Source organism: Penicillium expansum (genome assembly GCF_000769745.1).
Source record: "Penicillium expansum strain MD-8 chromosome Unknown contig8, whole genome shotgun sequence".
Classification (NCBI taxonomy): Eukaryota; Fungi; Ascomycota; class Eurotiomycetes; order Eurotiales; family Aspergillaceae; genus Penicillium; species Penicillium expansum.
The window spans coordinates 501986-519218 of NW_015971309.1; the positions used below are offsets into that span (position 1 = coordinate 501986).

At 49.9% G+C, this 17233-nt stretch overlaps 6 protein-coding genes across 6 annotated transcripts; 2 read left to right on the forward strand and 4 right to left on the reverse strand.

The window, feature by feature from the left end:
* Window positions 1-1289: 1289 nt before the first annotated feature.
* Window positions 1290-1916, forward strand: PEX2_004430 (DUF967 domain protein; the record flags this gene model as incomplete). Its single annotated transcript, XM_016737720.1, has 2 exons — window positions 1290-1316; window positions 1371-1916. 2 exons carry the CDS (start codon window positions 1290-1292, stop codon window positions 1914-1916), a joined length of 573 nt encoding a protein of 190 aa, XP_016598776.1.
* Window positions 1917-2312: 396 nt separating this feature from the next.
* On the reverse strand, window positions 2313-4453 carry bipA (Hsp70 family ATPase KAR2; the record flags this gene model as incomplete). The annotated part of the gene is made up of 3 exons (XM_016737721.1): window positions 2313-3987; window positions 4041-4205; window positions 4272-4453. 3 exons carry the CDS (start codon window positions 4451-4453, stop codon window positions 2313-2315), a joined length of 2022 nt encoding a protein of 673 aa, XP_016598777.1.
* Window positions 4454-5483: 1030 nt separating this feature from the next.
* On the reverse strand, window positions 5484-8313 carry PEX2_004450 (putative translation elongation factor EF-1 subunit; the record flags this gene model as incomplete). Its single annotated transcript, XM_016737722.1, has 5 exons — window positions 5484-6691; window positions 6751-6933; window positions 6984-7715; window positions 7912-7962; window positions 8085-8313. 5 exons carry the CDS (start codon window positions 8311-8313, stop codon window positions 5484-5486), a joined length of 2403 nt encoding a protein of 800 aa, XP_016598778.1.
* Window positions 8314-8694: 381 nt separating this feature from the next.
* Window positions 8695-9478, forward strand: PEX2_004460 (GNAT family N-acetyltransferase; the record flags this gene model as incomplete). The annotated part of the gene is made up of 2 exons (XM_016737723.1): window positions 8695-9145; window positions 9216-9478. The coding sequence occupies 2 exons, from the start codon at window positions 8695-8697 to the stop codon at window positions 9476-9478; spliced, it is 714 nt and encodes a 237-aa protein (XP_016598779.1).
* A 953-nt stretch (window positions 9479-10431) lies between these two features.
* Window positions 10432-14128, reverse strand: pan2n2 (poly(A)-specific ribonuclease; the record flags this gene model as incomplete). Its single annotated transcript, XM_016737724.1, has 4 exons — window positions 10432-11404; window positions 11470-12588; window positions 12642-13933; window positions 14000-14128. 4 exons carry the CDS (start codon window positions 14126-14128, stop codon window positions 10432-10434), a joined length of 3513 nt encoding a protein of 1170 aa, XP_016598780.1.
* Window positions 14129-15011: 883 nt separating this feature from the next.
* PEX2_004480 (fungal specific transcription factor domain-containing protein) lies at window positions 15012-16758 on the reverse strand (the record flags this gene model as incomplete). Its single annotated transcript, XM_016737725.1, has 6 exons — window positions 15012-15586; window positions 15681-15864; window positions 15921-16096; window positions 16149-16297; window positions 16349-16473; window positions 16528-16758. 6 exons carry the CDS (start codon window positions 16756-16758, stop codon window positions 15012-15014), a joined length of 1440 nt encoding a protein of 479 aa, XP_016598781.1.
* Window positions 16759-17233: the final 475 nt, after the last annotated feature.

Here is a 17233-nt window from a genome sequence, read left to right on the forward strand (position 1 = left end):
TGGCCTACCTCTCTGATACCCAAAGTAGCGGAAATACCAAGGCCTTGCTTACAATCAACTCATCTTCCTCGTGCGGGAACTCTTCATTCAGTCTCAGGATACGAGCTCCGGCCATGGCCTCTTGGATGAACATCATTGCCGAATTTCGTTGGTTGACCTTGGCGTGGTACACATGTAAGAAGAAAGACACCAGAACGCTTCTGAGATCCAGATTTGCTCCATGGCTGTCGTAACTTGCACGCATTCGCAGGCAAGCCTGAGCCATTGTGGTGCTATCCACTGTCCGGGATCCATCTACGAAAGGATCAAGATGCAACTGAGCCATTGTGGCAGCACAGAGGGCCATGATGAGACAGGAAGTGTTCCCGGCATTGGAGTCAACTCTTTCTGGATGTATATCCTCGAGGTTTACTAAAATAGCTTCTGCGTTGACTACAGGCCAGACACCGTATGAATATTGCTGATACAAACGGATCACTGATGCAAGGATTGTCCTTGGAATGCACTGGGGGCTGCAGGCTGGGGCAGATGAAGAAACGGCCTCATCGCTAGCGTTTTGTGCGTGTGCATTTTCTTGAGTATTTTGTGGATACCCTGTAAATTGAATCTCGGGGATGGCGGGTTCTCGGCGGGTAATAAGCCGCCGAGAAGCGTTTTGTGCGTGTGCATTTTCTTGAGTATTTTGTGGATACCCTGTAGATTGAATCTCGGGGATGGCGGGTTCTCGGCGGCTTATTACCCGCCGAGATTTCGGGCCCCTCCTATGCGCGGGCTTCAGGTACGTACAGCGCACCTGCTTTACTGCACTGCGGCAAGTATCGCAGGGCCAAGAACCGCTGCATTTCACTTTCCGGGAGATACAGGTATCGCAGGCTCGTTTGGGTGGCATGAGGACCTAAGTTATTGAAAGTGGCATGTTGAGATGTATGTTGTATATCGGAATGCGGAGACGTCAGAGTTCCCCAAGGAGGGGTATTTTCGGCATATTTGCCGATCTCGACATGGGGATTTAGTTGGATATAAACGATGTACATCCAACATAGTATATAGATGTTGTGAGGTCGACTGCAGAGTATACAGTCATGTAATTTAATTAGCAATAATTTTGGGAAAAGTCGAGATCTCAGCGACGTCACCGATGCGCCGAAAGGAAGGTCCACCCCCTCCATGGCTAACATGACCCCCACGTCCATAGAAATACCAATTGACCCCCCAAGGTTACTCTCAACTTTTCTTCGCCCTTTACATACATAGCTGCATACCAAAGCAAACCTCACACTCCATCGATCATGGCTCTTTCCGCACCTAGCACAGATGTAAGTCCCCCACGCTTCCAACAACCCGAACCCCGAAAGCTAATCAAGAAACAGCCTAAAGTCCTGATCGCTCAAGAAACAAGCGCAGAGCAAATCTTCCCCACCTTCACAGCAGACACTGCTTGGCAGCTAGGAAATGCACTGAGGGAGCGAATCCTCCGCCTCCCCAGCGGACAACGCCAACCGGCCCTGATCTCCATTGCTCTCAGCGGCGGAGCCCCACTCCACGTGGTGTTCCAGGCTGTGACGGAGAGTGGCACGATCCCAGACAACGAGAACTGGGTGCGCCGGAAGCGCAACACCGTGCTCCGCTTTGGTATCTCAAGCTGGGCTATGAGACAGAAGACCGTTAGTGGCCTCCCGGCTGATGCCGACGCGGACCAGGTCGAGGCTGCTTTTGTTAAGAAGTACTCTGTTCCGAGTGCCAATGGCGGTGCTGTTGCGGATGAGTATGCTATTCATGGTGGTGCCTACCCGATCCGCGTGCGTGGTGTGGATGGGGTTATTGGTGTTGTTGTTGTTAGTGGGTTAAAGCAAGAGGATGATCATCAGGTTGTTGCCGAGACTATTCAAGCGTTTATCGCTCAGCAAGCACAATAGATGTCGTATCTAGTCAGCACAGAAGAGCATTTAAACGAGACAACACTTACTACGTGGTGATTACAGAAGAAAGCAAAGGCGGACAGAATATACCTTCTACATAGACATCCCATGCCTCGGGCATGTATGAAATAGGTAGTAAGTACCAAGGTACGTCGGGACTCAACGTGTATTTAGTGCGATTCAAAAGATTTATGAAATTTATGAAATTGGCCGCGGCACTATGTATAATAGAAGAATGCGAGGTATCATTGTATTGTATTCTTAGCCGGCGTTTAACCAGGCCTAAAAGTTGGATGGGACACCAACAGTGCCCCGTGTAGATTCGAACACAAAAAGGGACTCAAGCAAGAGAAAAAAAAGTGGAACTCCATGAATAATGCCTCAAAGATAATTTTACAGTTCGTCGTGGTCAAGGGGCTCGTCATCCTCATCAGGAGGAGAGGCAGAGCCGTACAGCTTGCTGGTGATGGGGTAAGCCACACCGGAAAGCTGCTCCTTCTGCTCCTCGAAGTCCTCCATGGTAGCGGTGGCGGCGTTGTCCTCGAGCCAGTCGTTGACCTCCTTAACAGCGTCGAGGATGGACTGCTTGTCATCCTCATCGATCTGGCCACCCAGACCGTTCTCATCGTTGACCTGGTTCTTCAGGCTGAAGGCGTAGTTCTCAAGGCCGTTACGGGCCTCGATCTTGCCCTTGATGGCCTTGTCCTCCTCGGCATACTGCTCGGCCTCCTGGACCATGCGGTCGATCTCCTCCTGGGAGAGACGACCCTTGTCGTTGGTGATGGTGATGGACTCAGCCTTGCCGGTGCCCTTATCGGAGGCGCTGACCTTGAGGATTCCATTGGCATCGAGGTCGAAGGCGACCTCGATCTGGGGAACGCCACGGGGCGCGGGAGGGATGTTGGTCAGCTCGAACTTGCCGAGCATGTTGTTGTCCTTGGTCATGGAGCGCTCACCCTCGAACACCTGGATCAAGACGGTGGGCTGGTTGTCGGCGGCAGTCGAGAAGATCTGCGACTTGCGGGTAGGAATGACAGTGTTGCGGGGAATGAGCTTTGTCATAACACCGCCAGTGGTCTCGATACCGAGAGTGAGGGGGTTGACATCCATGAGAACAACGTCGACCATGGAGTCATCGCCGGAGAGAATACCACCCTGGACGGCGGCACCGAAGGCAACGGCCTCATCGGGGTTGATGCCCTTGCTGGCCTTCTTGCCGGCGAAGAACTCCTCGAGGAGAGCCTGGACCTTGGGGATACGGGTAGAACCACCGACAAGAACGATGTCGTCAACCTCGGACTTCTTGACTTTAGCGTCCTTGAGAACCTGCTCAACAGGCTTGAGGGTCTTCTTGAACAGATCAACGTTAAGCTCCTCGAACTTAGCGCGGGTGAGGGTCTCAGAGAAGTCCTCGCCGTTGTGGAAAGCCTCGATCTCAATGCGAGTGGACATCTGGGAAGAGAGAGTGCGCTTGGCCTTCTCAACCTCACGCTTGAGCTTACCCATAGCCTTGAGATCCTTCTTGACATCGGTGTTGTTCTTCTTGTTGTACTGCTTAACGAAGTACTCCATGACACGGTGGTCGAAATCCTCACCACCAAGGTGAGTGTCACCAGCGGTAGCGAGAACCTCGAAAACGCCGTTGTCAATAGACAGAAGAGACACATCGAAGGTACCACCACCAAGATCGTAAACAATGACCTGGCGCTCGTCACCGGTCTTATCAAGACCGTAGGCGATAGCGGCGGCGGTGGGCTCGTTGACAACACGGAGGACGTTGAGACCGGCGATGGTACCGGCATCCTTGGTAGCCTGACGCTGGGCGTCGCTGAAGTAGGCGGGAACGGTAACAACGGCGTGGGTGACAGTCTTGCCCAAGAAGCTCTCGGCAATCTCCTTCATCTTACCGAGGATCATGGCGGAAACCTCCTCAGGAGTGAAGGTCTTAGGGGACTGGTTGACGTCGACCTTGACCTGGGGCTTGCCATCCTTCTTGACGACCTTGAAGGGGTAGTTCTTCAGGTCCTTCTGGATGTCCTTGTCATCAAACTTGCGACCAATCATACGCCTGCGATGCGTTAGTGCTGAATTCATATTGTGATGGGTGTGGTCGAAGCTTACTTGATGTCGAAGACGGTGCGCTCGGGGTTAGCGGCGTATTGGTTCTTGGCGGCGTCACCAACGAGGCGCTCCTCATCGGTGAAAGCAACGTAAGACGGGGTAATACGGTTTCCTTGGTCGTTGACAAGAATCTCGACCTTGCCGTTCTGCATCACACCAACACAACTAAAATTCAAGTTAGCAAACTGTCTTCATTCAACATCAATGATTCTCGAGACCGAGGCAACATACGAGTAAGTGGTTCCCAAATCAATACCAATAACACTGCCGTAGCTCTCAGGGGAGTTTTCTTCCTGGGCATGGGCGGTGTTTCCAAAGAACGCCAGAGGCGCGACGAGGACGAAGAGAAGGTAGAAGATGGTGGTCCAGGCGAAGGGCTTGGACGCACCATCGCGTGCGGATAGGCGAGCCATTGTGAGAAGTGTATGTATAGGTAGGTGGATCGAAGTCCTTTTTCAACACGAAGACAAAGAAGCTTTCGTTATGGAAGCTTCGCGCGTGCCGCTCTAAACAGCTGCGCAGACGAGTAAACACAAGGCGTGTTTGACTCTATGAACCCTTATGTTAGTCGATGATATGTGGGAAAGGGACCCAGGGCGAAGTGAGTGAATGGGAGAATGATCAGGAGAAGAATCGAAGAAAGAGGACTTCTTGTACGCGGATACGGCCCAGCGGCCATGCTGGCCTTTTCCCAGTTCAGGTCACTCCTCGTGCGTTGATTGGCTGGCTTTCGTTCGGCAGTGGCTGACTCAGAAAACACCCTGCAGCCACACCGCCTTCTTCAACAGGCATTGCGCTTCCCAAAACAGTTTAGTGGCAGGGGTCTATCCACAGACTACTCAGGGCTTCCACCAATAAACGACTGCCAAATGATCGAACTTGCTAGAAGGGGGCCAAATGTTTGCCCCTTCGGGGAATTCCCGCGATCTAGTCACTGCTGAAGTTTACCCGGTTGACTCATGTCCTTGATACTGACCACGTGTTGCTACATGGCTCTATGCTACGTTGCAATAGCCTAATTTGATGTCGATTCATTGATTAGGACAAGTGGCATCTCGATCGAAGAATATGATGGCAAGGTACGGAGTACACTCCGTACTGCGGGCCTAGATTTGGGCCGGGGATCTCCCGAGTACGGGGGGCGTGAGAGCACCCACCAGGCCCTGGGAATTTAGTACACAATTGACGAGTCTAACTCTAATGGCACTGCTCGCGCGATATAATCCAATAGTGCATTCAATAATTGAGCTTGAAATTCTTTCGAAATAAATATTCATAATCATATACAAAAAAAAATTAATCACTGGGCAGCGAGCTCTAGATATATGTTGTATAACCACGATGATATATATTTTTAGGTTCAAAATTCCAGATGAACTGTAACGTACTACCAACAACGAGAAAATATGGTATATTCATGAGATGGATTTTAACTAAAAGAGCTCATTCTAATAAACCAGCAGCCACCGTTGAGCCTCCTGCGCGCAGGACAATCCTGGTCGGTGCTTCTAGAGGAACAGCTTGATCCATTTCAACCACAACACGCGCCACAACACCCGGACCGACAATCTTAGGACGTTTCTTGATAGCCGCTCCTGATGCTTTGTCCAGAGATGCAACCAGCTTGCTGATGCGACCAGGTACATGTAGGCGGCCACGGTGCACGTCCACTTGCATGGGCATCAGGTGTTCGAAGGCCAGAACCTTGGCGGTGAAAGAAGTGATAGTAGGAATGGGAGAGGAAGGTCGGCAAACAACGTCACCCGAACGGAGGTGGATAGGGTCGATATTGGCAATGTTTAAGACGACGTTGTGACCTGCCACGGCCCAGTCACTTGGTTCACTGTCCACCTCCAAACTGCGCACAGTTGCTGTTTCACCACTGGGCATAACCAGGATCTGGTCGCCCATCTGCAAGCTGCCTGCATCGATACGGCCAGAGATGGAAAGCGGACTTTGCACACCACCTCGGAAGACGTCACCAATCGTCATACGTAAAGGCTTTTCGAGGGCGTGTGTGTATGGCTCCGACGTTTCCAGTTCTTCAATCAATGTGCGACCTGTGTACCAGGATGCATGAGGGTCATCAGTTCGTCGAGAAATGTTATCACCCAGAACTCCTGAGCACGGCACAAACGAAATGTTGCTGTCCTGGAAACCTGCAGTGGTCAAGAACGCGGAGATCTGCTGTTCAATCTCTTCGAATCGTTCATGATCCCATTGCACAGTATCCATCTTGTTCACAGCCACCACAATCTTTTGAACGCCCATGCTGCGCACCAGAAGGGCGTGCTCCTTAGTCTGACCCTTCAAGCCTGACTCGAACTTGCCCACACTGGAATCGATGACCAGAACAGCAAAGTCTGCCTGACTGGCACCAGCGATCATGTTCGGGACGAAATCACGGTGACCAGGTGCATCAACAATGGTGAAGGCTGTCTTGTCGGTCTCGAACTGATTAGTGGCGATATCTATCGTCACGCCTCGTGCTCTCTCCTCCGACCCTTGGTCCAGCACCCAGGCTAGTGCGAATGAGCCCTTGCCGATCTTCTCGGCCTCTCGCCGATACCTATCCAGAGTCCGTTGGTCAATAGCACCTTGATCTGCTAACAGCCGTCCCATGAGAGTGCTCTTTCCAGCATCAACATGACCTGTATTGGATATGAGTTAGTCTAGGCCCGCACCTTCTCGCTATTGAAGATCAACTTACCAATAACCACAAAGTTTGCGGACCGCTTGCGGGTGGATTTCTTGTACTCTGATATTACATCAAGATTTTTGCTCTTGACAGTCACTTTGTCTTCCACTGATAGATCCTTCATGCCACCTGCCAGGTCAGACTGGCCTTTCTTCACCGCTGCCGATTTCGATGCGGCAGATTTCGACTTCATTCCTACAAATTATTAGGCAATTGCCTCTAAACCTTCCTGCGGGTCGCCAAACCTTTCGCTGTGTTCTGTGCATTGAGAACGACATCGTCGGGGCTGGGCGCTGCAAAGTCAAAAGGTTCAGCATGATCCTGTCCATAGATCCTCAACAGGTCTGAGCTGTTGGAGTGTAAGTGGCTGGGCTCAGCTGCTGTCGGACCAGTTGCTGCGCCAACGATAGTGCTGGCAAATGTCGAGGGCGCGGCTCGAATGGTGGACACTATTTGCTGGGGCTCTGGTTCTTCTTTCGCTTCAAGCACCACCCTTTGCATTGATTCAGAAACTTCAGACACCGATGGCTTTTTGGTCTCAGATTCGGGCCGGTTTGGTGTCGGATGCAATGTGGAGCTTGGGGTTGCCAAACGACGGGGAGACTCAGAACCCTCTGAAGTCTTTGGTGTGGACCTCCCGCTAGCTCCAAGTCTGTCACGAAGAGAGCGCGATGTGCCCAGATTATCAAGCGAGGATGTTCTTGGTTGTTCGAATCTGGGAGTTGATGGAGACGAAGTTTCCGGCAGGGGTGGTGCCTTCTCGCCCTCTTTTTTCTTCCGGGCTGCAGCCAGGGCGGCCAATTTGGAAAGTTTTCCACCACTCTCCGGTGCACCTCCCAAGAGCCCCAAACGTGGATAAAGCGGTTCAATCAGGATATCGGATTTCCGATGGGAGGGAATGTTGAGCCAGGGACAATCGCGAAAGAAATCGGCAGCCGAGAAGTGTGCTGTAGAAGGAGGAGCAGGGTATGCTGGCACTGGAAGACCTGTTAGAACATTGTTCAAACTTTGATGGCATCAGTTTTGAGTATCTAAAAATCACATGGGATGGATTTGGACCAGATACACACATTTTCATTTGCAAGGAACAACAGCACAGAAGATCATGTGCCCCAGATCTCGAGCCCAGCGACGACACTTTAGGATAAGAATTACCCCATGAACATTGCTTACCTGATTGAATCTTCGATTTCTGTAGCTTCGTAGCCTCCTTCTCTCTCTTTCCTGCATGCAGAACTTCGGTTAGCCGAATTTCACAACAAACAATTGAAAGCGCAAACGCGCAAACGCGCGATAGGTAATATGATGTTATGTGGAGTATCTGTGCAGATTGAGATTGAACATACCCCTCAAATAATTGACCGACTTCTCGATATCATTATAGTAGTGCCATAATGCATCCTGGACTTCTTCTTTCGTGGCGGTCACTGACGGTTGCCCGGCAGCGAGCTGTTGCAAAACAGCGGTAGTACACTGTTGCAAAAACTCCTGTTCTTCGGGGTCAGCAGGTGCGTCCTCATCGTCATAAAAATCATCATCGTCGTATTCGACATCCTTAATACGGTGTCGCGACATTACGGCGTGAGGAGGTGGGGTAATGAACGAGGGGTCGTAAGTGACGAAGAAGGGACCGTAATATACTAGGAGCAATTAAGGTGACCGCCTTCTTCACCGCCTTCTACTTACCTCCTAACTTTCGGAGTTATGATGACGTAATAATACTAGTCGGACTCCGTACGGCCTCTAGCATTATTAGAGCTTCAACTCGACATTATTACAAATATAGTGCCCTTCTGTCAGGACCCTAGTCCCAAGAAGGCCTTAGTTAGTGCCTAGGGAGTTTGGCTGACGGCCTAGCTTCACACCAACCTCGTTATATGACACCTTCCCATGAAACCTATCTAACATTCATTGCGAGTCATATGCTCTCTACTCCGTGGAGTTAATTAACTGAACATGGCTCCCTTTATTCTCTCCCAATGTAGCGCCGCCGATGGCACTGCTTTAGCCGCCAATAGCATCCCCGCTTTCTGGGCCGACCCGCACTGGGTACTAGCTTGGCGCCATCGGACCCTCGAGTACCACATTTCGCAGATAGCCCTACGCTTCCCGCGCAATCTGCTAAACAGACGGGAGACCTTACGACACCAGAAAGCAGTGGATATAGAGACGGGTCGCATACTCGGCTACGCCCGATGGTGCCTACCACCGTCTTATGAGATAAACCCAGATGATGGCACGCCGATATGGCCCGAGGCCCAGGTCCCAGCAGTCGAGCCCGAGAAGGAGGCCGAGATCCGGCAGATTGCCGAGACTGTTGTCTGGGATCCAAACGACGATGCCGACGAGCTGTTAGATCGCGTAAACGCACTCGAGAAGGAAGTGACGCCAAAGACACCGTATATCAGTAAGTTGCGTTTTGATGTGCGGTGCGACTCTAGAGGAAGATATGTCTTGTCTAACACGTTGGTTGGTAGCTCTGGAGTACCTTGCTGTGCATCCGGACAATCAGCGCAAAGGAGTCGGTTCGGCATTGGTAAAGAGCGGGATGGATCAGGCGGATAAGATGGGGTTACAGATTTTCGTCCACGCTTTGAGAGAGGGAGCTGAACTGTATAAACGAATGGGATTCCGACTCATAGCAGAGCTTGTCCAGGATGACTCTGCGTATGGTGGTAGTGGGGAGTATGGTACATATTTCTTCATCTATGAGCCTAGATTGAGGACTGATTCTACCTGAACGAGTTCAACTGTCTGTTTTCGTCCCAGCAGCCCAGATAGCCTCAAAAGCAAACTCAAAGTTGCTCACAAAGCTTGACACCCATTGGTTTTCGAATCCTGCAATATGAATACCAATGATTGGTACTCTGAAGAACAAGTTGCGTTCAAGTCAGACGAGGGAAATATGTACGCAATGGAGATAGACTACTAGAAGATCAAATATGAAGACTTTCTGACTAATTGCTTTTCCCCTGCCTTACATCGTAATTGGAATGTAACATTTCATGCGATGAATAGGATAAGATGCCAGGCAGCGCTCAGAGTCACCGGGGAAGCATTTGCTTTATTACTGAAAAGAATCTAAAAGAGGGTGTGATATGATTGGGATCAACATGCATATAGTCTCATATAGGCAGTTAAGAAGCTCGCACTAGTAGACTACAGATTCGCGCCTTCCTATTCTTCGACACTCCACTTCTCCTACACACATACACACACTGCTAGAGGTGGAATCAAAACGAGTCTTTTTGTCCAATTCAACAATCTTTATCTGCGAACTTCACTCTTCTCTTACTTTTCGCCCACTTCAATAGTTTTGTCTGTTGACTCCTCATCAACCGCAAGCGTGTTGTTCAGTTCTTATCGGCCTTTACAGTAGCCATTTGCTTCTCATTTATTACAGCACTAGTAGTAGTTTATAGTGTCCTTGAAATTACGGTATCGGATCATTGATATACAACATGCATCGTTGTACATCCAGATCTCTGGCATTTCGATGGACACTTTGATAACTCTAGGCCAAAAAGAGTTATACTATCTAGACTAGAACCTATGTAATTATTATATCTATTCTATCCACAAGCTGAGTTTATCACTTCTAACGGTTTGAGAATATACGGAATCGGCTTTTCCGACACATATGATGTCGAAAGAGCCAAAAGACCCAAGTGAAAAAAATGTAAGAATATTCATCTATCGAAGTGGACTACCTCCAAAGAAATCACCGGTACCAGGTCCAGAAAAGCTCCCGTTGCTCGGGGTCAAGGCAATCGATCGCCTGAAAGCCTGACGAGGGGTGGTAGGGGCACTGGGGGATCCAGCGATGGGAGCGGCCGATGTTGGGGCGACTGGCACCACGGACCGTGTGTCCGGGGTGCTAGGCGTGTTGCGACCGCTGTCATTCTGCATGGTGACAGCGGTGCCAGGTCGGGAAAGAACTGTGATGGTGCCTCCATTTTTAGGAGGTGGGCGGAATCCTAGCTTGGAACCTTCGCGGAAGATTTCTTCCAGCATTTGTGAGACAATGCCTGCATCTTCGTATTCCTGGAATTTTTTCCAGAGACGCAAAGCCATACGAGCATCCTCGATTGAATCATGACCTTGTACGGTGTCGGGTGAGGGTTCCTCTTGAATATGCTCCTTGAAGACAGCCCAGGCTAGGTACCTGAGGCTGAGACGTCGGTTCTTCCCGGGATGGAAGAAGAGGTACTGTGTATCCACGGTTTGTGCCTTGGGCACTTGGATGTTGATTTTGCGGAAATCAGAGGCTAGGCCATGACCGACGAATACACAGCCGAGGTTTAGAAGCAGCCAAAGCTTCTTGTAGGCAACCTTGAGTGGGACAAGATTGTGTTCACTGGTTCGCGGATCCAGGTCACCGGGCTTGATACCGGAATATTGGGTCACATAGTCCACGATTGGCTCACGGATGGTGATGTAGTCATCAATAAAGGGAACTCCTTCGTGGACGCCCACACCGCGCAAGACGGAAACACGGGCCAGCCCGCTCTTGTTGGGGCGTACCATTTCCTGGGATCCGTCTGCTTTGACGTCAATCTCGGCTTTTTCGAGATCAACAAACTCGGTATCCAATGCGACAGGTGTCCCGGGCTGTGGCATTTCCTCCTCGGTGAGAGTCTGACATGACTCAACCTGACGGCCGCCACTACAAGAAGACAACTGTTAGCATTTCTATCCAAACGTCAATCTTGATCATGTTGAAAAACTTACTTCAAAGACCACTCGCGGAATAGCAGGGTTTTATCGAGGGCGTTCTTCCAAGAGTCATCGACCACATGGCGTGGGTCTCTCACTTGGTAAGCTAGCACGCAAGGTTGTTTCCAAGGCTGGGTAAATCGGAGTGCTTCATCCCTGTCGACCTCGGTGACCAAGAAGTCATTGAACAGGTGCCATTTGCCTTGTTCTTCGGATTCGGCACCTGAAATGGAGACATTGACGAAAGACACCAAATGGGGCTTTTGATGTTCTGGGATGTCAATCTCCGCGACCAAGCCCACCAGATCATATACCGCGAGCCCGGGTGTTTGATTTTGGATTCGGACGCGAAGATCATCGCCCTCAAAGCACATCACCTGCCCGCTAGCATCAACTAGAACTCCAACGGCGTCAGGCAACCAACCTGGGATTGCCCAAAGCCGGCGGCAGAGAGGGTTGGTCAGGGCGGCATTGAGCACGAGAATCAAAGGCATGCGGTGAATGGTCTTGCGAATCGTCACTTGCTGGTAGCGACGACAATAATTGCACCACCCTCGATTTTGTGTCTCTCGCTCGATACTTGCGCGTAGAATATTTGAGAAGCGGAATAGCGGATTGCGTCGCGCATGTTTAATATCGATATTCGGATAAATCAGTTCATTGGCGAGTGAATTTCCAGGGCGCACAATTTCGTTCTGGCAGAACATGCACCGAATAGACTCGGACGCAATGGTAGCTAAGCGCTGATCGAGTTCTTCAGAACTAGGCTGAATCATTCGGAAGTCTTGGGCTACTTGAGTCAGGAAGAAACGGTTGACCGCTTGAATCGCAGTTGAGAGAGATTTGTTGGTAAGATTCTCTTCCAGGAGGCCGAGATTTGAGGCTTCTCGGAAGCTGCTGAATGTCTTGAGAAGGTTGGTGGCCTGACAATTTTGCCCGCTTGCCTTTTCAAGCATATCGAACAGATAGCCCAGTTCACACAAAAGACAATGTTCAAATATGCACGATCCAGCTGCATGATTCAGGGCGAGATTTCGGAAAAGTGGGATGAATTTGAAAAGTTGAAGAAGAGAATTGGTGAATGAGTTGGAGATGTGAGTCTCAAGTCCAGAGAATGAGGTCTTGTTGTAGAATCTATAGAGAATGTGAGCGAGGGGTAGCAAATGAGTTGGAAGAGGAAGACATACCTGAAATCGAAGTCATCTACGCCAAATCGGCTGTATTTGATCTCTACGTTGCTGTATTTGAGCAATGGGTCGTCATCGCTCTCTCCGTTGATATTTGCTCCTGCCAATGCCTCTGCGGCATCGCCAACCAAGCCGTCTGACTTGCTATAGTCCCGAGCCTTTTCACTCAAAAACTTTGGTGCAATAAGAGCCGGCTCTGCCGTGGTCAATGCGCGAGTGTTTTCTATTTGGTATCGACGAGTCTTTCTCGGGTTTGGAGCATGGTGTCCCATCTCTGCGGGTCGTAAATATGGCAACATAGACTGATCCAACGGAGCCGGCGGACTGCCAACCTCAAAAAGCAAATGGCTTGGCCACGCGGAAAAGAGACGTTCGTGGTAATAAGGCATCCCAACCATGCTCAATGGAGATTCGGAAGACCATTCTACCTGAGGAGGCCGCGTAGGAACGTCGGCAAACTCTGTCTCTTTGCTCAATTCATTGAAATGAACCTTGGTCGGTGAGCCCCATAGGTGAATGGAGCATTCGGCATCGTTAATAGCCAATGCTTCTCCTGATGGTGACAGGTCAATACCGAGCACAAGTGACACATTGGCTTGTCTCAAGTTGACCGAATTTGGATTCATGAGATCTATCACTTGGAGTTGACCTGTTTGTGAAGCCACGAAGCTGGTGGTGTGAAGTTTGGGATGCATGCGCACGTATGCTGCTCCAGCATGGAACGGAATCGGAGGTAACGGTGTTAGGGTTTTCAAGTCATAAACGTTTGCTAGAGGGTCCACGATTGGGGATCCGAGGTGGCGGACTGAGAAGCCACAGGTGACCAGCAGGTCATTTCGTGCATCCATATCATTAACACCTGTTCCGTGAGCTTTCCATGACTTGACCACACTGAAGTCTAAGAGACTGAGGGCATTGACTGATCCAGTATCTGTTGCAGCACATAGATATCGACTTTTCTTCATCATCGTGTAGCCATGCTCAGTGGGCAGTTTCTCGACGATTGTGCCCTTATCAATATCTACTGTGAACATCACGCGCTGAGAACCTGCGACAAGGATTCGATTGGTCTGGGCGGTGAAGCTCATGCAGCGGAGGTCGACCATTTCATCGTGAGTAAGGTGCCACTGTGTCAAGCCTCGTCGTGTAATCATGTGCACACTCTTTGATGATAGCGAAATCACACCTCTTTCGTGGAAGATTATTTGCCGTACTGCACCCTCAGAAACCGGATGGGCTCGAACAGAGGTGTAACGCTGCATCTCCGGCCCGTAAAAGGAAGAGACCCTGCCCTGGCGATTCGAACATCCTTATCAGCGTCCCGCCTCAGAAATCGCTCAGTCAACATTAGCACTCACATATTCATTGCCTGTCCATAAAAGCTCCATCATATCGTCAAATGCCGTCGCCGTTGCCACAGTTGGCATAGCATGCGGACTCGGCGGCGGCATTGGGATACGCGACAGCTCATCCCAGTCGGCCTCCATGCTTGCGGTAGCCTCTGGAGTCCAACTCCAAGACCGTAATTATCTTGAGCGTGCTCTCTTTTTCTCGAGGTGCGGGCCTGATGGGGCCTGGTGTAAACTGCTGTCTTCAGCCACGTGGGAATACAGCGAGTGTGGGCATCGTTCGGCGCGAGGGACGCGATTGCGGGGAAGCTATCAGAGGATTTGGCGGTGGGATTTTGACACGGTGAGAGGTTTGGAGTCGAAAAGGCACCAAACGAACAGTCGAAGCTCGGCTCAAAATGCCTGACGCGACGAAATGAGAAGCGGTCGGACTCCAAATGCTGTGCATGTTGCCGGCGAGGAATAGGAACGGTGAGATGTTGGTATCATCACGTGATTTAAAACAATATCGCCAAGTCTACGGGCATCGATACCGCCTGGAACTTTAGAGTGAAGATCACCGAGAGCAATGATTTCTATGCAGGAAAGGAACTTACAGCAGAGGCATAGAAATTTGGCCCACATCAGAAGAGAAGGATGGCTATATCTATACAGTCCTAGAGATGTCTAGGTGCAAACACGTGGCGACTGGCCTCAGATCACCAACGAAGAGCCTTTCTGGTTCAATATTGCATAACACAAAGGGCTTTCCTTCTGTTGAATGAGAATATCAAGGAGGGAAACCAATCTGGTTGGTTATAAAAGTGAGTGTGGCTTTGAAATCCGATCTATAGCGGCTATAACAGTGGCCATGGGTAGAAAGCCTGCTAGATGTAGCACACAAACGAACCACACAAGCCGGATAAAGTTAGATATGTACATCGGTGAACTGTGGGAAGATATAGCAGCAAATTATTTAAGGTGTACGACGTTATTTTATTAACTCCACAATATGTTTGGGTATCACAAGAGACATTCTTTTCTATCCGCTCAATGGACCATTAAATACTTTCTCGATCTCCAACCAGTCGATGTAGTCAACACCGGTCAGTGGCAATGTCGGATTGTGGAAACTGGAATAAATTCCTTCGGCTTCCCCGGAAAGATCTAGATTCCAGTCTCCCTGCATATCAAACATTGCGTCTGGAACATCCATATTAGACCAAGGCTCAAGCAGTCTGATCTCATCTTGATGATCACTCCGACTACTTGACGCCATAGCCATATACGGATGAGCATCCAATGAAGTCAACAACGCATCTTGTCTCGAGTCTGGACTGGCAGCAAATGTCTGAGTCTTGTCTCGGGAGCCTACATCGCTGTGCGAGGCATTTGCGTCGAAAACATGATCCGGCCAAACATGTAAATATGATTGTGCAATATCCTGTAGGCGTCGCTCGGCAGCCAAATTACCAGACCGTGATAGAAACTGGAGCACTTTGGATGCTTGATCGAGCGCTGGCGGAGGTTGACTTTGTGACTTGTCCAAGAAGCCTACCATGACCAGCACAAATGCAGCGGAGAATGTTGCATCCAAGTCAAAAAAGCCATACCGGGCTTAGGATAACGTGTTAGCTCTTAGGTTTAATAAACATGCGAAATTTGATGTGTGGGGTAAGGGGGCATCGACCAAAGCTCTGGAAAGACTCACGGATGGTTTGCTGGCGACGAAGTGATTCAAGAATTGCGAGGCTTCTGGTGGCTGCCTCTTCACATGTATCACAGAGACGGAGCAGCATACTCGGCGCTGGATCAGGTGACTGTGGCTGTTGTTGGCTCTGGACTCGAAACCGAGCTCTTTGAAGTAATATTGGTCGTGTACATAGGATAATAGCCTGATAACGAATCAGGAACAAAACCAACAATGTGTTCTGCTTGGAGATGGTCTCACCTGGAAAAGCATTAGGTACAACGATGCACCTGTGCGAGTTACCAACTGCAAAGGTCGATTGAAGTCCAACATCAAAGATTTAGGAAATGATCGGCCTGTGTCATGCAGTTCTTGGAGAATTTGCTGGATCTTTTGAACTAGTTCTAGTTGGGTGATTGACTTATTGCCATACAGGGCTGTTGTGGGTATATTAGCATGAATTTAAGATCCCAGCGGGGCATAGCTTACATGACATTATATCATCAGTGACTCGCGCGATACGAACATTGATGGAAAGGGCAATTGGTGACTGAAAACCCATCGCGTTCCGCGGGAGTTCAGTACGTAGCTGCCGCTCATCGGCCCCTGCAGCCAGCCCAAGACCCGAAGAAAGGCGCCTAAAGGTGTAAGTTGAGGTCCAAGCACCTAAATCTGCCAAGAAGGCCTACCTGTCGAGCATGTATACTGTCCACCATAGTCTTAATCTGTGGGCACTCTGGGAAGGGAGGCAACGTTGGTCAATTTCCCGTAGGTTGCATCCAAGAGCAATAGCAAGCCGCAGTGCAAGTCCAATCTACCACATGTCAATGATACTGTTCAAGGGCATTGTGGGTTATGCATGACGTACGTAGAGATAAGCATCATGTTTGCGGTCACACCACTGCAGATATGTAGTAATCAATGTCAGTATCTCGACAGCGATAACACCTTCCCCACCCATATGATGCAGTGGAGGAAGACGCTTCAAGGCTTCAGCGAACAAGTCTGTTCCGGGAGTCTGCGATGTCGGGTGTTTTACATCCATGAGCTTTGCCATGGCCATGACCAAAAGATATTCTGTAAACCATGGAGAGTCCATCTGCTGCTGCCTTGTCTCTGGGCTCTGAAATAGCAACATAAGATCGTCTGAGAAAGATCGTGGGTCAAAAAAGTGTTGGCTCACGCCAAGATAAAAAAGGAATTGGTCAAGCAAGTGCTGTGATTCCTCCAAAGACGGGAAAGATACACCGGAAACATTGTCAACGAGCTCTTTGACCGAAGTCCACTGAGGTAATCGATCAGCCCGATATTGAAAATTTGAAGTAGATCCATGAAAGCTGCGGTCATTGGAATGCGAACTGTCAAGAAGCGATCTAACTTGAGACTCGAATGCAGGCCCGGAGGTCAGGTCCGTTGCTTTACGTAGAGTCAGTTCATATTGCAAGCAGATCAAGAAGAAGAAAGCGAGGCCAAGTTACCCGGACTTATAGCAGGATCGTTATCGGGGTATAATAACTCATCTTGCCTCTGATTGGGGAGCTCGTTATTCCCAGGTGTTGAAGAGCTTCGTTGCG